This window comes from Ursus americanus, chromosome 30 (genome assembly GCF_024610735.1).
Source record: "Ursus americanus isolate L20-20 chromosome 30, mUrsAme1.1.p, whole genome shotgun sequence".
Lineage (NCBI taxonomy): Eukaryota > Metazoa > Chordata > Mammalia > Carnivora > Ursidae > Ursus > Ursus americanus.
The window spans coordinates 4,936,476-4,961,788 of NC_142156.1; the positions used below are offsets into that span (position 1 = coordinate 4,936,476).

The window sequence follows — 25,313 nt, forward strand, 5'->3', positions numbered from 1 at the left end:
AAGCTGGTAAACGGAAAAGGGGAAAGGGACATTCTATGCAAGGGAAAAGCATGAGCAAAGGTGAGGCAGCAGTGCTATGTATCATCTGCTCTGGCAATCAGATGCAAACCAGAGGCTGCAAACTGGCAACAAATTCGATAAATCCCATCTGCAGGCATGTGTCAGTGTCACTGCAGTGTTTGTTTGTTTAATATCATCTGGCAATCTAAAAGAATAAGGAGATTTAAAATGAAAAATCTAGATTTCTTCTTTTAAAAAGCCAGACCTGTCCACACTGGGTTCATTTTCCCCAGCTGGCAGCAATCCTCTGGAATTTCTGACGGGGTTCCTGCCACATCCACTTCATCCACTGTTGCCTTTGTGACCTTGCCCACCTCACTCACTCCGCTGCTGCCTGACCCCAGCAGCATCTGAGCGCAGGACCCCTCTGTAAACGAAAACTTCTGTTTGGAAAGGTCTCTCATGAGGGGAGCTATAACAGGGGGAGACACGGGTCCCCAGAGATATCGTCAAGGAGAGAACTGAACTAGACCCAAGCTACAGAGCCCCGCTCCTGCTGCCACCCGGCCTACGCCTGCACACCTGACATCTTTGCCCACGGTCATTGACGCAATCACTTTCTTTACCGCCTCCTTCTTCTTCTCCTTCTTGTCACTGTTGAGCTCTGCCTTCAGCTCGAAGATCTCCCCTAAAAAAGGAGGCAGGCATGAGTGATCCACCCCCACTCTGCCAGGGGGCCATTCCCAGTCCCCAGAAGAATGGGAGGGGAGAGGCAGGTAAGCCACTCTGTGCCGCCAGCTGAGGGCAGCTTTAGGTCCTTGGCCTCAGTGACAGAGGCAGCATGGAGGGACAACTCTGAGGAGGACAGCCTGGAGGCCGTGCTGGACTGAACAGAGGGAACTATGGAAGCTACAAAGGTTCTGAGGGAGCCAAGAAGTGTGAAGACAGGTCCTGCTCAGCCAGTTGAAAACATTCAGAGGAAAGCAAAATTCGCCTCAGCTACCACCCTCACCCAAAGCCCTCAGGGCTGTGTGTGACAGAATCTGGGGACTGAAGATTTGAAGGGAGAGGGAAAGATTTGCTCCATTCCCACCCTTGGCTTTTCCTGTTTTCCTAGAACCTCCAGTTAAAATAACGCACTCAGGGTTTCACTTCCTGAACCACAAGTGGTTGCTCAGCTCTGAAAATGGGAATTCAGCTGCCCCACGAGGGCTTAAGCACATAATATGCTGTTCTTAAGAACTTGATGATCTGGAAAAAACAAATGAGGAAATAGGGTTGTTCAGGGCCCAGATAACCCCAGTGACAGGTTACAAGGGCAGACTTTGGAATCAGGCCTCCCACCCTCAAAACAGCAGCCGCAAGGATTTCCTGAGCTTTTCTCTAAGGCAGGTGCCACACTTTTCCCCATTTCTCATTTCATCCTCATGACAACTCTGCACTTCCCCCCCATTTTACAGATGAGCAAATGGAGGCTGTGACTTGCCCAAGAACACACCGCTAGTAGCAGGCAGGGCCAAGATTCAAAATCACGTCTGCCAGCTCCAAAGCCTATATGCTCAGGCCAACCAAGGATATCACTTTGCTTCTCTGAACTGGTTTCCTTGTCTGTACTCTCTCTACTTTGACTGGGGCAGTGAATTCTCTCATTTAACACTCAGATGTAAAATGCTCATCTCAGTGGCCTGCATTAAAGGTGACTGCTACTGTTACTAATTTGCCATGTGACCCTTGGCTTCGATTCCTCTTTCACAGAAAGAGAGTCCCAAGCTTCCCTCTCAAGTTACTTGGGGTGGGAATAAAGCAAAGACTGTCAAGTGGGGGGAAGTGCTGAAGAAGTTCTAGATGGATTTACAGTGAGAAAAAGAAAACTTGCAGGTTTTTATCATGATTGAACAATGTGGTGCTTGGGAAAGAACTTGAGAGGACAGACAGCAAACAAAGTTAATTAAGAACAATCACACAGTAGGGCCCAGGGCAAGGCCACACTGAGGATATTGCTCAACAGAGCCAGGAGGAATCTGCAGACCTTGCAGTTCTGGCTCTTGACTTCTATAGGACCGGAGGAACACATGCCCTTCCCCTCCAAGAGACTGAGGGGGCCCTGTCTCCCTGCTGCAGGATCTAACAGACCATGATGACTTTGACCCTGGGTCCTGTTGCAGGGCTGTCCCAGCTTTGCTCAAAGTGTTTGGTCAGATTCAATCCAACTGGCTGTCAATTGATGGATCTAGGCCTGAGTCACTTCAGTTCTAAGAAGGCTGATGAGGTAAACTTGGGATCTGCCTGTTTCCAAAACATCTCTTTCCTCTAATGGGCCCCAAATCCAGTCAGTCATCAAGCCTACCTCCTCAATCACATAAAGCATCCAAATCTCTCTACCCACAATGCTACACCCCACCCCACCCCCGGCTCAGGTACTATCTTCTCTCACAGGAGCTATGGTACTGGTCCCCATGCCTCCCCGCAATCTTCACCCCTTCAATTCTTTACTAGGAACTATCTTGGACCTTCTCCTGTTTAAAACCATCACTGATGTCTGATTTGGACCCGGGCATCACTCTACAGACATTCTCCACAAAACCCTACCACTGACATCCTAATATACTTAGCACTAGGTTCACCCCCTCTAGCCCCGCACACCTCTCCAACTCTCCTTCCATCACACTCTTCAGTTACCTTGTGCCCAGGTGCTTTCCTTTCCCTGAGCGGACCCTGGGCAGAGCAAGTGCTCTGCTCTGCTCCTCTCCCCACCCCTGCCCCTTTTAACTAGCTAGCTCCACCCAAGGTCCTCCCACAGCCTCCTTCACTTCCCTTACCACAGCACCTACCACCTTTAGTGCAATTACTATTTAATAGACTGTCTTCTCTGCTTAACGGCAAGCAAAGCCAGGTCAGAGACTCCAATCTGTCTCCGTGGCATAGGGAGGGGGCTCAGGAAAAACTGGCTAGAACAATAAAGAAGTGCTCAATAAGGGGCAGACTGCAGGTCCTGGCTCAGCTGCCTCAACAACAGGCTCTTTTCATCTGGTCAGCAGGCATGTGTCAATCTTGCTTGGAAGGAAGAAGGGAGGAAGGAAGGGCTGGTCAGAAAGATGCTTACAGGGTTAAAGCATATTCAGCAGCCACTACAACCATCTCTGTTTCCCAGAAAGCAGAAACAACCACAATACCTACAACATAAGACTGGCTTAGCAAGTTTCAGTGCAGCAACTCAGCAGACTAACATTGAGTAGTTAGAACTGTGGGGAAATGTTTAAGATAATGTCAAATGAAAAACAGGATATAAATTCTGACTCTGACCACGTAAAACATGTGCCCATGGATAAAGACCAGACACACACACACACACACACGTATCACTGTGGGGTTACTGATAGGATTGTGTGCTTTCTTTCCTCCAGGAAAAAACATCATATTTATTAATGTTAGGCCATTTAGAACAAAAGGGGGCTTTTATCTCCCTCCATTTGGAACTAATGCTTGTCCCTTCCTGAGTTCTAAAAGAAGTGGTCAATTTCTTTTTTTTTTTCTTTTTAAAGATTTTACCTATTCATTCGACAGAGATAGAGACAGCCAGCGAGAGAGGGAACACAAGCAGGGGGAGTGGGAGAGGAAGAAGCAGGCTCATAGCAGAGGAGCCTGATGTGGAGCTCGATCCCACAACGCCAGGATCACGCCCTGAGCCGAAGGCAGACGCTTAACCTCTGTGCCACCCAGGCGCCCCAGAAGTGGTCAATTTCTTATACCATCAATAACACTTCAATGTTCTGGATCCACAAGGTTACGCTCTGGGTAATTCCCGCCACTTGCTTCCAGGCCTCCACCCCTGCCCCCAAACCCCACCCTGCCAGGGAGAAAGCAGAATGGTGGAGCAGGGAAAGGGTAGGACAAGACCCCACAATGAAACAAACAGTACCTTTCTTGGTCGTGGTGAAATATTTTGAGTCAGTCATTTTGGTCCCTTATCTGTGGCCAGACTCTGCAAGACAGAAGACAGCGGTGACTTTCTGTTGTGTCTGCTCCATTTTCAGTTACAGAGTACAGGAGGAGGGCAGGATCCAGCACACATGTGGTATGGGAAGATAGCTTCTTATCTCTCTACGGGGCAAATGAGCTGTTAGATAATAGCTGATCAGATTTTGGAAGGTAATTCTGAGGGATCTACCAAATTTTTGAATGTGTATATCCTTTGACCCAGCAATTCTACTTCTAGGACTCTCTCCCATAGAAATACCTGCACAGATATAAGGGTTTTCCCATAGCACTGTTCATAACAATACACCATTGGAAATAACTTAAATGCCCATCAATAAGGGAACGGCTAATGGGGCGCCTGGGTGGCTCAGTCAGTTGAGCATCTGCCTTCAGCTCAGGTCTTGATCCCAGGGTCCTGCTCAGCAGGGAGCCTGCTTCTCCCTCTCCCTCTGCCACTCCCCCTGCTTGTGCTCCCTCTGTCAAAAGGATAAATAAAAGCTTAAAAAAAGGGGGGGGATGGCTAAATCTCCGAAAAGTCTACAGATTAAAAAGCACTTAGTTACAGCCACGCCTTCGTGTGTGCACTCCACCCAGCACTGTTCTAAGTGCTTCATGCAAGTTAACCATTAAAGCCTCATCACAGCCTCAGGGAGGTACTACCGTGACCCCACATAGTCAAATGAGCTTGGAAAATGCCAAGTTTGAAAAGCTAGGGAGGTTTTCTTCTCTCTCCAACTTCTCTGAACTTCTTTAACAGTGATATGCGCTATTCATCTCTAGAGAGGGCTAGACTCTATCTATATACTGTACACTCTACAGCATTCCCCAAATCTAACTGGCCAGTTTCCTCAAAGCATCTCTCAGGAAATCTCCCAGGGCAAAAGTCACAGTGTGAAGTGCTGTTCTAAAGCAAGAGAACCAAAGAAAGTACCAAGGCCCCCTCGTTCATTCAACATTTACTGAGTATCTACTGTATACATTTAATAGTTCCTCTTGATCAACAGATGAAAGATTAAAGAAGGTACACAGGCACCAAGTACCCTGGATACATGGCAGAGGCTCCAGGGTTGTTCTAACATTTAAGAAGTTATCATTTACCGAGTCCCTATTACAGTCAGGGGTTTTACACACATTTTCTCATTTAATCCTACCAATAACGTAGCTGGTTTTAACCCTATTTTACAGATGAGGAAACTGAGGCTCAGGGTGAAGTAACTTGCCCAAGGTCACGTGACTTGTAAGTGGCTAGACTGGGAGACCATTTCAGGTCTGCCTGACCTCGGTGGCTATATTCTATCAATGAAGGAATTCTGCTTCTCCCATCTGAAAGGGAGGGCAGAGCCCTGACAGTGGCTAAGGACTCAGTTCGAAAACCATAAGACTTTTAATGACAACTGTCTAGTCCTACCTGTAATTTCACATGGTACAGAACACCACACAATCCAAAAAAAAAATAGACATCTGAATGGAAAAAAACTCACTTTGTCCCTTCTGTTGCCTCCACGGAAGAGAATGAAACATAGAACCCATTGAGGGCACTTGTGATGAGCACTGGGTGTTACACGTAAATGATGAATCATTAAATTCTACTCCTAAAACCAATATTACACTGTATGTTAACTAATTAGAATTTAAATAAAATCTTGAAACTAATTAACTAATTAAAAAACCCACAGAACCTATTAACATCTTCTTTCAATGCATTACTATGTGGGAACAAGATGGAGGTTACTGGTGGGATGGATGTCAGCAGTCAAGGACCATTTCAAAAGTCTCTGGAAACAAAGCTGACATGGCTCCTCTCCAGCCCAAGTGAATTCTCCAGACTAAGCTAGTATTCACAGCAGGATGGCAATGAGGCTGTTCCCCAACCGAGACACCCAGTAGATTTTGTCTCAGTGATCAATGGGAAACAAGTATGTGCTGTCTCGGGGCTGCCTTAAATCCTTTGTGGATCCTGTTGGACTAAAGGAATAAAGGCTTCGCTGACAAAACAGTACAAAGGAAAAAACACAATTCTACTGTCCTTTGCTTTGCAAGGTTGAAAAGGGATGTGGCACTTTTCTGTAGGAGGTGCAGGAAAAAGCAGAAGAGACTGGTGTGTCTGATGATAGCAGACCCATAGTAGGGACTCTAACCTGCAGGTCCCGGCAGCAGGAATCAGGGCTGTGGACAGATCCACAAAGGCAGAACCCACGTCAGCCTGGTCCATGGCTCTGTCTGTCCTCCCCCTTCATAACCGGCCCGGGGTTCCGCACATGGCCAGTGCTGAGTTGATCGTTGTTAAAAGAAATGAAAAGGGACCAATGAGCATCCCGGGGAGCCTCGGCTTGCTCTCTGACAGCTCTGTTATGTAACTCTTTAGCATCTGTTTCCTAAAGGAGTTTACTTACAGTGAAAATCATTTTCTTTTGAGCACACACAAAGCCATTTTCTCAGAAAAACCTCACCAACCTAGAGGTTCTTTTGGAGTGCTGCGATTAAGCAGATAAACAGGTTAATAGGATGTCTGCCACACAACAAAGGGCTGTACGACTTCAGGAGTCACAGGCGTGAGAGCACAACTAGCAGAGGTATCCAAAATAGAAGTACCCCATTTCTCTAAGTTAAGTTTAGTCTAAGAAGAGGGATCAATGAAAGCAAAAGGGGCTAAAAATTTTAGACCAAAAGAATTGCAGTAACATATAAACCCCTCCATTGTTAAATCTAGAAGGAAATCAAAGTGAACAAAAAAGAAAAACTACCTTGATGTCTAACTTCAGTGCTGCCCAGAAATTCTTCCTTCTCCAACAGAAGAGGCTGTCGGGGGCTTTCTCCTTATCTGCAAGCACAACACAACATCTGGGGGTCCTAAGTTCCCAGAACACACAACCTCCTGGGGACAGATTTGTGTTGTATGCAACTGCCCAGGTGGAAGAAAGGGTGGGAAGCTTCTTTTGGAGGGATTAAAAAAGCAACAGAGCCGCAGGGTCAGCTAATTAGACCACGGCAGCTGCTGATACCCCTATGGTGTTAAGCTTTGATGACACTCTTCCTTTTACAGGTGCTAAGCAACTACTCACAACTTACACTGCTACCCAGTGTGAGTGCTGGCTGCTTCTTTTCTCCGCAGTATCTATTTCGCATATCCCTCTGCAGAGGGCCCAATGGGACTGATGATGCAGAAATCGTATCCCTCTGAAGTTGTTTCATGTACAGGAAATTAAAGTGGAGGAGGAAGGTAAAGTAGGGAGAAGTGAAAGCCTAGAGCACAGATCTTAAAAACCTCATTTCGCTGTGGAAGATCAACTGCACCTGGCTGATCTGCTACGGGTGGCTATCTCTTGTGTCCTTTCTCTGCAGTTACCTTAGATGTCAGTGCAAGAGATGTTTCATTCTCTCTGCAGGAATGGAAAAAACCCTACAGTTCAGTCTGAAGACCAGCCTTGTGGATGCCACAGGAGAGATGGGTGCTTTCCCTGGCACCGCTCAGCTACAGCCACATACTGCACGCCTACTAACGGAGGCCACAGGGACTAAGACCTTGTTTGATGGATCTGATTGTGTACATGAGCCACAACTGAAAGCAGCAGCCAATTCAGGCAAGAAAAAGCTTAGAGTTTGGATTCCATCTTTGGAAGTGACATGACGCACTTTAAAAAAGCAATAATTGGGGAATTTTTGGTTTGGAAACTACTCTGGCCAGTGTGATGAGTCACTTTTGCTAAGGAGAAAGCATCCTGGGCTGGGATACCCTTCACTTTCAGCATTTATGGGCTAAGGAATGCCTCGAGGGGAAGGAAAGTCAAAATTAAAGAGTGGCACACCTGGAAGGACTGGTTTTGTCTTTGAGGAGCCACTGATGCTGTCTTTACCTTAAATCTACCTTTCCACTTTGATCCTATAATCCCAGGACCAGTCCCTATTAATCTTACTTAAAAAAAAAAAAAAATCCTACTGATGTTCCTGCTTTCCCCTGCCACTAGACTTAAAGCAAAGAAACTGGGTAATACAGCATGAAATAGAGTAGTTTTGTTTTTTGGAATTATAAAGAAGTCCCTGGTGAGAATCACTGACACACTGGCTGGGACAAAGATGTAATCTAAGAGTGGAAAAATGAGGTCCTAGGAAGAAAATGGAGGGGAAAAAAACTCATAAAAATATTCCCAGCTAAAGACTTTGAATTTTAGCCATTGGAGTTAGTTAGGTGTAAGGAAAAAAAGTCCTCAACACTTTTTAAATTTGTGAGGTCTTCACATTCTAAATGTAGTTCTATGAACAAGAGATAAAGAATCTCTGTGTTTTAAACTAATAAAATGAATTTAAATCTACAAAAAATAATTAAGAAAATAAATACTGAATATATTTCAACTTTTCTCCAAGATCTCAAAATTGCTAATGACAGTAATTATTTCATTTTTATTTTTTTAGTAGGCTTCATGCCCAACATGGGGCTTGAACTCACAACCCTGAGATGAAGAGTCACGTACTCTACCAACTGAGCCAGCCAGGTGCCTCAACAGCAATAATTTTAAAGGAAAGAATACGGAACTGATGTTAGTTTACTTCATCTCTATGATCCAATTCCTCTCTTGAAAATGGGGACAGCAGCACTTGCTCTTCTACTTAGTTCACTCATTTCTTCTGATAGGGGACAATGTGGGAATGAAAGCACGATGACAAGTATAAATATCATGGGGTTCCCGGGCACCCGGCTGGCTCAGTGGGTTAGGCGTCTACCTTTGGCTTGGGCCGTGGTCCTGGGGTCCTGGGATCTAGCCCCACATCGGGCTCTCTGCTCAGTGGGGAGCCTGCTTCTCCCTCTCCCTCTGCGTGTAGCTCCCACTGCTTGTGTTCTCTCTCCGTGAAATGGATAAATAAAATCTTAAAAAAAAAATACAATGGGTTCCATTTACAAGAAATTCTAAGAAAAGAAGAAGAGGCAAAACTAACTTATGGTCGTAGAAGTCAGATCAGTGGATGCTTATAGCTGAGGACGACTGTCTTGAATGGGTCACAAAAGAACTCTGGAGGTGATGGAAAGGATCTGCATCTTGATGCAGATACTGGCCAGACTGGTACATTTAAGAGCTGACATATCACTTGGTGTAAATCACACAAATATTTAATTTTTAAATTTTTATTTATTTTACTTATTTTTTTAAAAGATTTTATTTTTTTATTTGACAGAGAGAGAGTGCGAGCAAGAGCACACACAAGCGGGGGGAATGGCAGGCAGAGGGAGAGGGAGAAGCAGGCTCCCTGCTCCACGGGACCCTGGGATCATGACCTGAACTGAAGGCATACGCTTAACTGAGTGAGCCACCCAGGCGCCGCAAATATTGAATTAAAAAACAAAAAGCAAAAACAAAAACCCAATGCTGAAGAAGAAAAATGGAAAACTGTATAATCTGGAGGAAACAAAGCCTTTCTGAATATGACATTAAATCAAGTCTTTAAAAATCTGTGAGTCTGATTACATAAAAATTAAGTTTTTTATGCATGGCCAAAAACAAAAGACATATATGATTGACACACATATAAATTTCTACCACATCTCAGACAAAAGCCCATTTTCCTTAATACATAAAAAGTACCTAACACTAGGAGAACCGCAAAGGATGTGGTGCATTCACAGAAAATGAAGAACAATGGTTTAAGCTTACTTATAAGAGAAATTGATACTACAATGAAATACCATCCATCAGCTACTAGACTGGTAAAGACCCAAAAGGCTGATGACATTCCATGTTGGTGCTGATGTGGGAAAACAGATACCCTTATATGATGCTAATGAGAGTCTAAACCCTACAACCTCTACACTAATTTGGCAACAGCTATCAAAATTGCAAAGGTGCTGACCCCTTGACCCAGCAAGTCCGCTTCTAGGAATTTCTTTTCTCTTTCTTTTTTTAAAATATTTTATTTATTTGAGAGAGAGAGAGAGAGAGAGAGAGCAAATGAGCAGAGGGAGGGGCACAGAGAGAGAGAGAGAATCTGAAGCAGACTCCGTGCTGACTGTGGAGCCCGACACCCAGGACCACAAGATCACGACCTAAGTGCTGAACTGACTGAGCCACCCAGAAGCCCCCAGGAATTTATTCCATATGTACAAAAGCTATGTACATACAGTCGTTCATGTAGCATCCTTTGTAATAACAAACTATTGTAAACACCGTAAATGTCCTTCCATAAAGGGCTTGTTTAAAAATTATGGCACGACGGGGTCCCTGGCTGGCTCAGTCAGTCCAGCATGTGACTCTTGATCTCTGGGTCATGAGTTCGAGCCCCATATTGAGTGTAGAGATTACTTATTAAAAAAAAAAAAAAAAAGAATTAGGGGCGTCTGGGTGGCTCAGCTGGTTGAGCGTCCAACTCTTGATTTCAGCTCAGGTCGTGATCTCAGGGTCATGAGACCAAGCCCATCAGACTCTGCAGTCAGTGCAGAGAGAATGTGCTTTTCCCTCTCCCTCTGCTCCTCCCCATCCGCCCCCCCCCGCCCCCCCCCCCCCGCCCGCCTCATGGGTGTGCGTGCTCGCTCTCTCTTAAATAAATAAAATCTTAAAAAAAAGAATGAAAGAAGAAGAAAAGGTAAACAAGAAAAGATAACAATCTTTCCCTCCAGAAAAGAAGCTGGATTGCCAAAGACTGATCTTTCATCACTCACCAGCTTATATCTTGGGAATTATATATCCTGTGTATGTAGCACCTCTTTCAAATACAGTACAATTTAAAAAATAACGGGGCATCTATCCAAAACACTGTTCCCAGCCCCGTGCTTATCCTCAGTCTCAGCTCAAACACTGTTGCCCTACAGGAGCCTTCTTCAGACCCAGAGGGGCAGAGGCCTCTCTGACATCTGACTCAGTCACATCGCCGACTTCACATCCCTCCTCACGACTCTAATTTGGGATCTGTCCTATTTAATGCTGTCAACCCAGTGACTGGCACTATCCCTGGCACATTCCAGGAGCTCATCAAATGTTTGCTGACAGAGTGAATGAAAAGATAGGTTCCCAGAGAAGCTACAAAACCAGGGGCCTATGACAGATCAAGGTAAGAGGACTCCCTGATGAGACCAGAGAGTGACGATGGGGAAGACCAGGGGCATAAGCCTTTGTGGTTAACTTTCAACAAACATGGCAAGGCTGATCCACTGCCAAGATAGCGGCCAGGAAATCTAGCTTTGCTACCAAGAGCTCTATGACCCAGGGCAAATCCCTCCATCTCTGGGCCTTACTTTTTCTAATTGTCAAACAAAAAAAAATTCAGCCAGATCAATGGCTTTTCAAGCCCCTTCTCACTTTTAAACTGTTTAAAACAAAAACAGAATTGCTCTAGTTGACTTAAGAGTGAGGGACCTAGAGCCTAGCTCATTCCACCATGCCCAAATCCCCCTCTTCACCAGGGTCCCTTCAGACAACCCACAGTTCCACAGGACAACGGTTCCGGTCTATTAAATGATGGATAAACTCCCTCCCACATCTCACATTCCATGATTCTCTGCTAGGTGAGAAATCCATTTCCTCACCAATGAGTGTTCTTCCAGGGTATCAAACAAGAAGGAATGGAGCATGATCATTCCCTGAGCACGACAAAAGACATTTCCAAAGGAAAAGAGAAAACAAATTCAGAATGCAGCCAGGACTACCAAACCTTATTAGGTGTTCAGGAGGAAAGAAAACAGTAATAAGCCAAACAATTCCCCGAATGGCCTGCCAATGGTCAAGGAAAGACTTTTCTAGTCTCAGGGCAGTGATTCGTGCCAGAGCAACAAACTCAGATGAGAGGCATGGAGTTGGTGGCGCTAGCACAGTGCACTGTATACCACTGGCGCTCAGTGAATTAACAAGGGAGACAATCAGTATTGTGAGATCAGCCAGAGAAGCAACTTTAGGTAAGGGAAAGGGGAAGGAGATAGTTGGCAAGGTCTGATCCAGCTGCCAAGAGTCATCTCTGAATTCAAGGATATCTGGGCAGGGAAAAATGAGCCCAGAAAGTCTATGTTGGTGGCTTCCAACTTCAGTGCTGTTTAAAACTGTCACTGCTGGGCACCTGGGTGGCTCAGTCGGTTAAGCGTCCACCTTCAGCTTGGGTCATGATCTCGGGGTCCTGGGATGGAACCCTGCATGGGGCTCTCTGCTCAGTGGAGAGTCTGCTTCTCCCTCTCCTTCTGCCCCTTCCCCTGCTCGTGCCCTTGCACTCTGTCTCTCAGATAAAATCTTAAAATAAAAAAATTAATAAAACTGTCACTGTTAAACCCTTGCCTGACCAAGAGCTGTTCAGAAAACTGCTCCAGGCACATGTTAGCTCAAGGACAGTTAAGAATAAGCTAGGAGGAGTGAATAAAAGGGGTTGGGGGGGTGCTACTGTTTCTTCTTCATTTAGAACAGAAAAGCCAGGGGCGCCTGGGTGGCGCAGTCGTTAAGCGTCTACATTCGGCTCAGGGTGTGATCCCGGCGTTCTGGGATCGAGCCCCACGTCAGGCTCCTCCGCTGAGAGCCTGCTCCTTCCTCTTCCACTCCCCCTGCTTGTGTTCCCTCTCTCCCTGGCTGTCTCTCTGTCAATTAAATAAATAAAATCTTAAAAAAAAAAAAAAAAAAAAAGAACAGAAAAGCCAAACTTTAATCCCCCCACGTTTGGCTGTTTCAGTTCTGTCTCGAAGGCACAGGTTGATTCATTCACAAATATTCACCTACTCAATGCCACGCTCTGGATTGTGTCCCTGCCCCACGAAGCCTAGAGATTATAATAGAGACAATGATTCTATTCACCACCCAGCAATTACTCACCACATTGCTCACCTATCTTGACAGTCTCCTTTTAAAAAGGAAAAGGTCCTCACAGTAAGTCCTAAAGTTCACTTTATAGACAGGGAAACAGGTGAGGCCAACTTGAAGATTAAAAGGTGACTCAGCAGTAGAGAAACCAGATTTCAGACTTTCTCTCTGAAACAACATGGTCACCAAACTCAGACAGGCTCTTTCAAGTCGGTTTAATAACCATGAGAAAATGAGCTGTGCTCTTCTTTGGGCTTGGCATGAAATTCAGAACAAAGGTGCCAGTGGTAGTTGTAATGGCAAACAGATACACTCTATGGGCCAGACACTATGTAAAGCGCTTCACATTTAATCTTCACAATAATCTGTGGAAAAGGTATTGATAATATCACAAGTTTACAGATAAGGAAAGTGAAGCCCAGAGATTCTGACGCAGTTCTCTGGAGTCACACAGCTAGAAAATGGTAGCACCAACACTCTCTACCCTTTCCCCATAATGAGGTCCCACAGGTCCCACTCTGTCCAGCAAGGCAACTTCTCCTCTCTGAATGAAGCCCTGGCAGAATCACACACACTCCAAGCTAAAGGATACATGAAATATGTTGCCACATATCCCTGCAAGAGTCCCTCGAACATTGAATTACAGGTTATTTTAGGACCAGCCCATCCAGTTCGGACAACAGGAACATCAAGTTTGGTAATGTGCCTAGTGAAAGCCTGTTTGGATGAGCTTGCCCAGTTATGGGTGTCCTGGGATTTGGATGAAAAGCAGTTAGCCAAAATCAATCTCCTGAGACCCACTAGCAATTAAAGCCTCAAAATGAAAAGGAAGTAAAGGCACGCACATGCCACATGCAAATGTTCTTATATTAGCACTCTTTAGAAACTAATTCTAGAATCACCTGCCAGTTCTCAACTATCTACAGGAAGTAATGCTTGGAAAGATCTGCTGTCAAGAGAAAGAAAATTACCTTTGGACTTGAAAAAAGAAAGTAACAGGGACTTCTTCTGAATAAAACTTAAATTAATCAAGAAAAGAAAGAGGCCAAAGACTATAGAATGAGGAGGCACCCTGAGATCTCAGTTTTTCCATCTATACAATGGAAACACTTTCTGAAGATCTGTCAAGTGTTGGAGTCATCCATTCAGCATGTGTAACAGTGTGGGGCACTGTCAACTCTGAGACTGGGACTGTGCCCCCCACAGGAGCATGCCCACAGCAGACAAAGGACAGTTTTCCCGCTGGGTTTTACAGATGCAGAGGCCAAGTAAAGGACTGCAGGGGAAGAGCAGAGCAATCATGCCTTCCATATAAGTGCCACCACTGTTCAGAGGAGGGTTCTGAGACTGGGGCAACATCTAGGGAAGCCCTCTTAGATGAAGAAGTGCTTTCCAGACAGGAAAAGATGGGTCACATTTGGAAAGGGATGACTGAAGGTAACCTGGAGAAGACCCACATGATACCAGCATAACAGGGGGCAAATAGAGACTAAACCACCAGCAACACTGACTGGGGTGCAGGCTCTGTGCTAAATGGTTTACAGCCCCTCTCTCAATTAATTCTCAAGGTAATCCATTTATAAATGAGGAATTAAAAGTGCTGAGAGAGGAGTGACTTATCCAAAGCCAAAACAAGCATGTGTGTTCAGGAGTTTGTGAGAATCCCTGCCTGGCTGAAGGCAAGGATTTGGAAGGGAAAGGAGCAGACAAGGTTAGGCAAGGAAGGATGATGAGATTCACCGATGGTCCTGGATGCCAGAGGGTGTTAGATCCTGCTGGCAGAAGACGCAGTGATCCTGTCACATGACAAGTCTCACACTGACGAGCATCTGACACTGCTCTTCCTTGAAACACTTTCTTCCCCTGGATTCTAGAATGCCATGTACTCTGTTTTCCCCTCTACCCCATGCCTGCTCAGTCTCAGTCTCCTTTGTAGGTTCTTCCTCCTCTCCCTCATCACTAGAGGGCCCCACAGTCAGGCCTCGTAGCCCCCCCCTCCCCCACTATCTCACCTCTTTGGTGAGCTCATCCAGTGTCAAGGCTTTGAGTATCATCTACATGCTGACAGCTCAAAGTTTACAGCCCCCCCGCCCCGCCCAACCTCTCCAGTGAATTCCCAGCTCATATATCCAAACTGCCTAATCAATATCTGAACTTGAATATCTATACAGCTAACAGGCAGCTCAAACTTAACATGATAAAAACTGACCTCCTGCTTCCCCCCTACCCCCGAACTGGCTCATCTGCAGTTTTCATTATCCAGTTCATGATCAACATCTTTAACAGAGTCTCAGGCCAAAAACCTCAGTTCCCCTTGACAACACACACACACTCTCTCATATTCCACATCTAATCTATCAGCAATTCCTATGGGGTCCACCTTCAAAATGAATCCAGAATCCATAAAGCAGCTTTTCACCAGCTCCATCACTTCCACCAGGCACCAAGCCACCGTCACTTCTTTTTGGGACTGCTAGTAAGGCTGCTTCTACACTGCTCTCGACAACCCATTTCAGCAACAGGCAGAACGATCCCATTATAGTCTAAGTCAGACAGAGTGGTACTCCTCTGTCCAAAATCCTCCAACGGTTCCCTGTCTCACCTCGGCGTAAAAGCCAAAATCTCTACCATGGCCTCATGGACTACAGGCTCATATAACACACACACCCCTTCTGTATCTCACACACCTACACACCACCCATTACTTCTTCAAACTCTTCTCCCACTGTTTTCTCTATCATTCCCTCAGTTCCAGTCATATGGGGCCTTTGCTGATCCTTGAACACAACAGGCATGCTTCCACTTCAGGGCCTTTGCACATGCTACTCATGTTGCCAGGGAAGCTCTTTCTCCAGACACCATGGCTCATCCCTCACCTCTTTCAAATTTCACTCAAATGTTACCTTCTCTGACCACTTTATTTAAAATTCTACACATCCCCAACCAATTCCCCCAACTCCCTATCCTTCTCCTTCTGTTATTTCTTCAAGGTACTTATCACCAACATACTATAAAATATATGTATATTGTCTGTTTTTTCTCCCTCCATAATGTGCTCCATGAGGACAAAGATTCTGCCCACTTTATTCACTACTGTATCCCTAGCTCCTAGACTGTTACCTGACAAATAGTAGGTGCCCAATAAATGTCTGAATGATTAGTACTCAACTCTCTTCTTGGGGAAATTTCAAGTTTTATAAACCAACCTCAGCTAGAGAGCAGCTTCCCCATGTTCTATTTACAGGGTTTGCCAGCATCAGACATGCATCTGCTCTGGTTGTCAAGCTATTTTGATAAACCTGAAGTTGAAAATGTCACACCCCCTAGCCCATTTTAGAGCCAATAAATAAATGGAAGACAAGTAAATAAAGAAAAGAGAAAAGAAAGGGCAAAGGGCAGAAGATCAGGGCAACACCTCTGACGGGAGAAAGGTCCAGGCCACCTCCTTCATTGAGGCCAGATCACCATCCTCAACTTCCATACGTATCAACTCAGAGACTAGAGCTGCTGGAGGTGCGGATGCAAATGCTGGGGGCAAGTGGCTCTGACACAGCTATAATGTGAGCACAAGCAGGCCCTTCCCTCCGCCTACAGCCCTCTAAGCCCACAGGCCTTCTGTGTTCCTTTGTCAAGCTCTTCACTGCTTTTGCAGTTGAGGAGCCTTCTGCCTGGATTATCCTCTCTAGCTTCTAGAGTGGCTGCTTCAACTTATCCTTCAAATCTTGGCTTAGATGACATCACTTCAAGATACCATCTCCAGGGTGTCTGGGTGGCTCAGTTGGTTGGGCGTCTGCCTTTTAGCTCAGGTCATGATCCTGGAGTCCCAGCATGGAGCCCTGCAGCAGGCTCCCTGCTGAGGCCCGCCTCTCCCTCTGCACCTCACCCTGCTCGTGCTCTCTCGCGCGATCTCTCTCAAATAAATAAAATCTAAAAAAAAAAAAAAAAAAAAAACAACCCACAAAGATACTGTCCCTGCACTAAGTACAGATATTCCTGTCCTCACCCCCATCTCCATTCCTATTCATATGTTTGCTGAGCACCTCCCATGTGCCATAAACAGGTCTACATGCTAGGGATGCAGCAGTGAATAAATGACACAAAAATCCTTGCCTTCATGGAGCACACATCCCAATGGCAGACAGGGACCACAGGCAAGGTAAATAAATACAATATATACTATCTGAGATAGTGATAAATGCTATGGAGAAAAAGAAAACGGGAGGATAGGGAGTGTGGCAGAAGGGAGGAAAGGAGGTTAAAATTTAACCAGGTGGCCACCTTGGGAAGGTGACAGGTGACATTGCTCAACATGCAGCCACTCAGCTTCATTCAGAGAATGAAAACCACAGAAGCAGACTCACCAGCTAATGAATTTTGTCCTTCCACTCTCAATATGCTTAAGACCCTAAAAACAATTAGGTGTGGCAAAAAGCATGTGTCACCCAAGTCGATTCCTCCTCAGAGCTCTGATTTAACGAATGTTTTCAGTGCTGAAAATGAACAACGAAGACTGGTTTTAAAGCTTTGAGACTTGACTTCCAAACCTATTATCTTCCAGCTCAGGTCCACAGAAGAGATGGTAAACCTGGGAGAGCAGTCACTAAGGCAGGCATTCTGGCTGCTGATGGACTGTGGGCATTCGGGACTCAACCAGCCTCTTACCTTAACTAGAAGAGGTCTCCCAACTTTGGGGAGACCCTCTTAATGGAGGTCTGAGGTCAAGCCCAAGGCTAAGACCCAAAAAGCATAAGGTTTGAAAGTCTAAAACCACAGCCAAGCCCGTCCTCAGCAACATTAACAGGAGACCATCCAAGAATGAGGGGTTGATAAAGGGAAGGTGGCCACAACAGGTGTGACAGGGGCTCTCCAGGGGTCTATACTACTTAACAGGCACAAGCATACCACCGCTGTAAAATGGGAATTGCAATGTCACATACCTGAGGGATTTGTGAGGCTAAAACAGGTCAATACAAGGGCGCCTGGGTGGCTCAGTCAGTTAAGCATCTGCCTTTCGCTCAGGTCAAGATCCTGGAGTCCCTGCTCAGCAGGGAGTGCACTTCTCCCTCTGACCACCCCCCCTCGTGGCGCACTCTCTCTCTTAAATAAATAAAATCCTTTTTTTTTTTTTTTAAGATTTTATTTATTTATTTGGGGCACCTGGGTGGCTCACTGGTTAAGCATCTGCCTTCAGCTCAGCATGTGATCCTGGCGTTCTGGGATTGAGCCCCACATCGGGCTCCTCCGCTGGGAGCCTGCTTCTTCCTCTTCCTCTTCCCCTGCTTGTGTTCCCTCTCTCACTGGATGTCTCTCTCTCTGACAAATAAATAAATAAAAATCTTAAAAAAAAAGATTTTATTTATTTATTTGAAAGAGAGAGCACAAGCCAGGGGAGAGGTAGAGGAAGAGAGAGACACAGGCTCCCCACTGAGCAAGGAGCCCCATGCAGGGCTCAATCCCAGGACCCTGGGATCATGACCCGAGCCAAAGGCAGACGTTTAACCAACTGAGCCACCCAGGTGCCCCAATAAATAAAATCTTTTTAAAAAAGTAAAATAAACATGTCAATACATACAAAGCCTTCAGCAGTGCCCAGCCCACCAAAGGGCCTACTGCTATAGGCTGGCCACTATTACTACTACACAGGGAGAGTGGTTACCACCAGCACCTCCTTGCTGTTCCCCAACCCCAAGTCTCTGGAGGCCCTGAAGCACTCTGGTGGTGCCTGTTGAAATGTAAGTCAGATCTCAGAACTCCTGCTCAAAACCCCCCAGCAGTTCCCAACTCACTCAGAGTAAAAGCCAGGGTTCTCATCTTGACCTGGAAGACCCCTCCATTCTCCTCTGACCTCATAACCCACTGCCCCGCTTATTGCTCATCAGCTTCCCTGCTGTTCCTCAAACAAGCCAGGGACACTCCTACTCTTCACTATCTTAGGGCCTGGAAGGCTCTTTCCCCAGACCACGTCACTCTGGTGGCTGGCTGGGTGGTAGCAAAAAAACCAGACAGTAGTTAATTCTATCACCGGACAGACTTCTCCCTGTTCTCTTGGAGTGATATGAGGATGGACAGGAGATCATCTGGAAAGTACTTTGAATTCCCTAGGAATCAAAGAATCATAACAAGTGTGCCAGACATTTCACTAAGTCCTAGAGATACAGACAGTTAAGACAAGTCCTCCCCAAGGATTAAGAGCTGTTTACTTAGAAGACAGCCAAGTGAACAATGACAAACCTCATGAGCAGTGCCACAGGACACTGAGGAGGTTCAGGCCGGCAAGGTGGGAGAGATGATCAGATGGGAAGCTCCAAGGAGTGGCCCAGCAAAGAAAGAGGCACGTGTGACAGGAAAAAAATGTGTTCAGGCAGTGAGGATAGCACAAAGCGAAGACGCAGAGGTAAAAAGAGCTGGGGGTTGCAGAAGTGGCAAGCAGCTGAGTTTGACTGGGGCTTGGGAAGAGATGGAAGTGGGGAGTAGGAGAGATAAGGCAGGAGAGCCAGGCAGGAGTCAGCCCAAAAGGCCTTGAAGGCAATGATAAGGAATGTGAATTATAGCCTGAGGGCAAAAAGGAGTCATTAATGGATATTCAAGCAGATTATTTTTTTAAAGGATTCCCCAAGTGCTCAAGTGATATTTTCTCTCTGGTGTTATTTGTTCCTTTCTGTGTGAAGAGAAAACAAAACAAAACAAAACAAAACACTAAAACCATTTCTGGGCTGTGATCATGTATTAGTGACCTATCTCAGGCAAGGGGAAAAAAAAAAAAACCTGTTCAGAACAAGAAATATCTACATGTAACAGATGCCCTCTCAAGCCTTCATAATTACACCAAAATGCAAACCCCATACCCAAGCCACGTTTGCTCACTGTCAGCATGTCAGGCGTTGGTACCAGGTGTGGGGGTTTTCTGGGAAGTAAGCAGTCAAGACATGTAACAGTTTCAGAGGATGACCAGAAAAAATGGAAGTCCAAGCCCAAAGCCAGTAGGACCAACAGACTAAACTTGTTCTGAAACACTTTTAGGAAGTGAAACAAGAAGGGTGGGAGCAGTCCTGTGTATGTAAAGGTCTCTGTTTGCAGAAGGAAGTAATACCCCACAAACCAGGGTTGACAGCCCTCCTCAGACACAGGCTCCCAGTAGGCATCAAACTGCCTAGGGCCACAGCACCCAACCACAGTAACAGTCTCTGCACAAATTTCCTTATCTAATCCCCACACACACCAGTGTTGGGGGGATGGGGAGAAGGTGGTGGTCAGTATTATTCTAGAGCTGAAGTAAAGGAGGCCGAGCCTAAGTAAGTTGTCCAGGCCACACTATCAGGAAGCTGCTGAGCTGGGGTTGGAACCCGGGGCTGACTGATGGGGAGTCCGGCAGTGCTTTTTCCATTACAACTCTGAGCCCTTCAGGCTGCTCAGGATGAAGTCTGTTCAACCCATACTCAACAAATAATCTCTCCACAACCTCTGAAGGATCTGATCTTTGAGAACTACTGAGGCTACTCTTTATGACAGTTTTTAAGAGGCTAGAGGAGGCTGGTGGGCTCAACTCAGGACAGGGAGCCAGATGCTCTGAGCTTTGCTCATGTTCCCACCATCTGTGACAAGTCGCTTCATCTCAAATCCTCCCTTGGAAGGATGGGGATAAGGTGACAATATTAAGTTGCTGTGAATTCAATGGAACTAGAACAGATCATAGAGTTTAAAAAAAGGTACTACAGTAATATTTATATCACAGCTTTCTTCAGAAGCATGTAAGAACCTTGACGGGTTCATTAAGGCTTGTAACACCCAGGACTGGATAGGAAGGCAGCAGGTCTTTCTCCTGCTGCTATCAGGGAAACTGAGGCAGAATTGGAGCAAGTGAATGTCTACAAAGGAATAAGGCTCAGACTCACAGAGTCTAGTCCTCCAGCCATCAAATGACCTCACCATCTCCCAAGCTGGGTTGTGCGCTCCTCAGCCAAGAAGCCGAATGGCCTGCACTTTTCTCAGAGACAGAGACCCTCCCCTTGAGAACGTTCTTCAAGAACCTAGGGCCAAAAGATCCCCTAGGGGTCATGTGCTTCCTTTCTTTACTCCAAAAGGAATGCAGCTCAACCACTCCTAAGAGAGGGTCTGAATATTCTTAAATTAGCTTCATGAATAGCCTGTTTTGTGTCTCACAGTTCTCAATAGTCAGGAAAAACTTCCACTTTTGCCCTGAAAGGTAATTACTTATAGCAATAGCCTGCAGGACTGTTTCATCCTAAATATGTGACTCAAATGTCCCTTGTGAAGATTAGACGCAAAGTAATAAGACTACATCTTTACATAGCTGCGAATAAATACGACGGCAGTTAAAGATATCAAACTGCCTCTACACCCCAGCCTTGCTCCAGCCTCTTGTCTCTGCACTTCGCAGGTCCCTGAAAGCCTGGGTAAGAACCCTGGCTCTGCCTATACCACAGGACTGACCTTACCATGTGTGATACAACCTCTCTGTGCCTTAGTTCCCTTGTGGATAAAATGCGGATATCAACAACAGCTACCTCACAAGGGTTGTTGCAAAGTTTACATGTGCCATCGTACCTACAGTGCTTAGCACAGTGTTTAGCACAGCAGGAGCTCAGTAACTACCAGCTAGCATTTCGTCAGTATTTTTAGCATGATTACAGGTGTCCCCCGATAACCTGTCCATAAAACGCCGACGGATAGACCAAGCCCAAGCCTACCGCGGGGCAGGCGCTCAGGGCCGGTTCTTGACTTTTTTTTCTTTTCTTTTCTTTTTTTTCCTTTTTGGACCTTGGCAAAGAGATAAGGCCCTGAATGACAGGGAGGCCTCAGGATGTGAACGGGGAAACCACGACCGGGAGAGGAGTTCACCCCTGGCCAGGAGCGGACTCTCTCCGGAGGACGCCCCAGGAGGGGCTGCGGGCTGGGGCGGCTGGGATTCAGGCCGGGGCCAAGTGGGCACGAATGAATGAACCCGCAGTCCTTCTGTCTCGTCGTGGCTTGGGAAGCCACTCTCGCCTCTCTAGCGCCCCGTCCTCTCCGTGACCTCTGACCCCACAAACCCCCTCACCTCAGACCACCGCCTCCACGCCCCACTCCTTCTCCTGCCTCGCTGGACTTCCCGCTTCCTCACCCACAGGTCCGAACGGCTCCCGGCGCCACGGCGCGGCTCGGCTCGCCAGCAAAATGTCCGCGACCTCGTCCTCCCGCTCCCCCGGTGCGTCCGTGCCGCCGGCCGCTCGGAGCCCCGCGGCTGTCACCTGCCGGGCGGAAGTGAGCTGCCCGCGCGCGGGCACTTCCGGTGGACGCACGGCCTGGGGGCGGGGTCAAGGGTGCAACCCGGGCGGGGGAGGGGCCCACGGGGCGGGGCCAGGAAGGGGCGGGGACGAAAGAATTAACCCCTCCCCAGCCGCGGCGCACCCTCGCCGCTGTCTCCCGCAGAGCGCAAAAGAATTAGTTAATCGCTAAGTAACTTAAGGTGAGGATTTTAAAAGCCATCTTTTCCTTCTGAGTTACAGACGGGAAAACTGAGACTCTGAGAAAGACAAGGTTTTGCTCAAGATCGTTTACCTTATGAATGTTAATCAAAACCAGAGCTGTAAATCCAGTCTAGTCCTTGCTGCCCTTCGGTGCAGGCCTTTGGAAATTCCGACTGGAAGGGTTAAACCCATGTGCCTCCAAGGAACTTTTATCCAAGAGGAACTTCATAATATCCCGTTTTCCCTTTTGCTGGGTCTGCCAGGACGTCAATTCCTATAATCACCTCACTCCTGACTCTGGTACTATTAACTTTCTCCTTACAGATAATTTCTGATCATCCCCCTTAAAACAGTATTTCGTCACTGCTCTTTAAAAATGTTTTACTGGGAATGAGTTTAACTATGACGAGCTCATATTCTGACTCTAGGGCATTTTCTTTTTGCCATGATAGTGATTTCATTAGATTTGGGCACATTTGTAATCAGGTATCAATGCCACCTTTGTCAAAGGTGTTTCAGCGAGATAATAATTAAAGGTTTATAAACAAAACTTAAGGTTGAGAAAAGAACATCTATTTTTTGAAAGTTGCTTATTACTAGGGGCGCCGGGTTGGTTCAGTCCGTAGAGCATGTGATTCTTGGTCTTGCGGTTGTGAATTCAAGCCCCACTGTTGGGTGTAAAGATTACTTAAAAATCTTTTTAAAAAAAATAAATAAAAGTTACTTATTACTACATTATGAGACCATGAATGTCAGGCTGAAACGCTAGTCAGTTAAAACGATTCAGAAGTTTGAAGTAACATTTCCCCATTTCTTACATATAAAAGGTGACTTTACTGTTCAATTCTTTACAGGAAAAGTAAAGAACACCTTGTTTTTGTGTGTGGGGAGGAAGTATTTCAACTATGAACTATAAATATACATAACTGGAAAGTGTTATTTCTAATGTTAACACTCCGGTTAGCTAAAGATATATTTGTGTTGTTTTGAGTACTTGTATGGGGTTTTTTTTTTATAATTACAAATTTAGTGAGCCCTTCATATGTGTAAGGCACTCCTTTTACATACATTGCAGCCTTAAACAAGTGACTTTGGCTTCACACTCTTTCTTACATTATTCACCTACGTATTAGAAAACATTGCTTTTAGATACATCACTATCACCAGGTTATAAACCAAATATATATAAGAGAAGGAATTAGTTTCATCCTCTAGATTATATAAGTAAAAGGTTAACATTTGAAATATGTGTTAATTCAACTCCGGGAGACAATTGAAGGCAAACACTAACCTAAGGAAAATTTTTTGCTAGTGAGAATATGAAACCTGGTGATGGGGGGGTGCCTGTGTGGCTCAGTCGGTTAAGCTTCAAGGTGCCTTAGGCTCGGGTTATGCTCTCTGGGTCCTGGGATCAGTCCCCAGTCAGGCTCTCCGCAGAGCAGGGAGCCTGCTTCTCCCTCTCCCTTTGCCCCTCCAACCCCACCCCCATCCCCGCTGTGCTCCCTGGCTCTCGCTCTCAAATAAATAAATAAAATCTTAAAAAAATATATGAAAACATGAACAATGGCAATGTTTGTTTGCTTTGCCTTTACTTATGTTTTTCACATTGCTTAAATATTAGATATTAAAAAGCCAATCATGGGTTCCTTTGTACCTCGACTGACATGATTTTTTTTTTTAAGATTTTATTTATTTGCTAGAGAGAGAGAGGGAGTGCACAAGCAGGGGGAGTGGCAAGCAGAGGGAGAAGCAGGCTCCCCGCTGAGCAAGGAGCCCGATGAGGGACTTGCTCCCAGGACCCTGGGATCATGACCTGAGCCGAAGGCAGACGCTTAGCTTAACTGACTGAGCCACCTAGGCGCCCCTCGACTGACATGATTTCTTAAGGTATGTTCGACCTTTGTTTTGCTTATCTTTGTGGTCTGTAGCCTGATTAACAAGGTGACAGTAAAAGATACATTTTTTCTTTTCTTTTTTTTAAGATTTTATTTTTAAGGAATCTCTACACCCAAGGTAGGACTCAGACTTACAACCCTGAGATCAAGAGTCGCAAGCTCCACCAACTGAGCCAGCCAGGTGCTCCAAAGATACAATTTTTTTAATTTGATAAGATAAAGGCTTTTGAGTCTCTGCTTTGGTAACCCAAGCTGTGAAGTTACCTGAAGCTTTTGTCAAGACCAGAGAGAAGTATATAGTGTATGTGTATAGTTTGCTTCTGTATGACTTGATTGGCCTGTTTGTAAATTGAATCGTTACTTAAGAATTATCACTTCCGGGGCGCCTGGGTGGTTCAGGCATTAAGCATCTGCCTTCGGCCCAGGTCATGATCCCAGGGTCCTGGAATCGAGTCTCGCATTGGGCTCCAATCCCGCATTGGGCTCCCTGCTCAAAGGGGAGTCTGCTTCTCCCTCTCCTTCTTCTTCTTCTTCTTTTTTTTTAAAGATTTTATTTATTTATTTGACAGAGAGAGACAGCCAGCGAGAGAGGGAACACAGCAGGGGGAGTGGGAGAGGAAGAAGCAGGCTCCCAGCGGAGGAGCCTGATGTGGGCCTCGATCCCAGGACTCTGGGATCACGTCCTGGGCCGAAGGCAGACGCTTAACGACTGAACCACCCAGGTGCCCCTCTCCCTCTCCTTCTGCACCACCCCCACCCTACCCTACCCCACCCCCCGCTTGTGTGCTCTTTCTCTCTCTCTCTCTCTCAAATAAATAAATAAATAAAATCTTTAAAAAAGAAAAAAGAATGATCACTTCCAGGGGCACCTGGCTGGCTCAGTCAGTGGAGCATGCCCCTCTTGATCTGGGGGTCATGAGTTCGAGCCCTACGTTGGGTGTAGAGATGACTTAAATAAATAAATATATTTTTAAAAAAAGGAATGATCAGTTTCAGTAGATAGTAAGGTACAACTGAATATGATAGTTTCTAATATTCTCTTAGATGTACTTAATTTACAAAGGAAAAAAAATATATATTTACCTGATGCTCTTCTAAGAAATTATGATACTGAAAGTGTGAAGGTGGTTAGTTTCTTAACCTGTTTCGAAACACCAACATTTTTATTTGGAATGATTATTGCGAAGAGCAGAATGTCTTTTTTATCCAAAACT

The 25,313-nt window shown here is 45.8% G+C and overlaps 1 protein-coding gene across 10 annotated transcripts in view; it reads right to left on the minus strand.

Annotated features, from left to right (window-relative positions):
- Positions 1–22,011, minus strand: part of AP1B1 (adaptor related protein complex 1 subunit beta 1) — a 52,910-nt gene extending 30,899 nt beyond the window's left edge. For 2 of the 10 annotated variants that reach the window (XM_045791285.2, XM_045791282.2), the window contains exons 1-3: positions 21,859–22,011; positions 3,920–3,982; positions 583–688 (exon numbers count right to left, since the gene is read on the minus strand). In XM_045791285.2, coding sequence (XP_045647241.1) covers positions 583–688; positions 3,920–3,956 — 143 coding nt within the window. In that variant the 5' untranslated portion in view covers positions 3,957–3,982; positions 21,859–22,011. Of the gene's footprint in view, positions 1–582; positions 689–3,919; positions 3,983–6,116; positions 6,247–6,371; positions 6,453–6,722; positions 6,800–8,697; positions 8,842–21,795 lie in introns of all 10 variants that reach the window. The other 8 variants (XM_087857202.1, XM_087857203.1, XM_087857204.1 and 5 more) reach the window with 8 other exon arrangements.
- Positions 22,012–25,313: the final 3,302 nt, after the last annotated feature.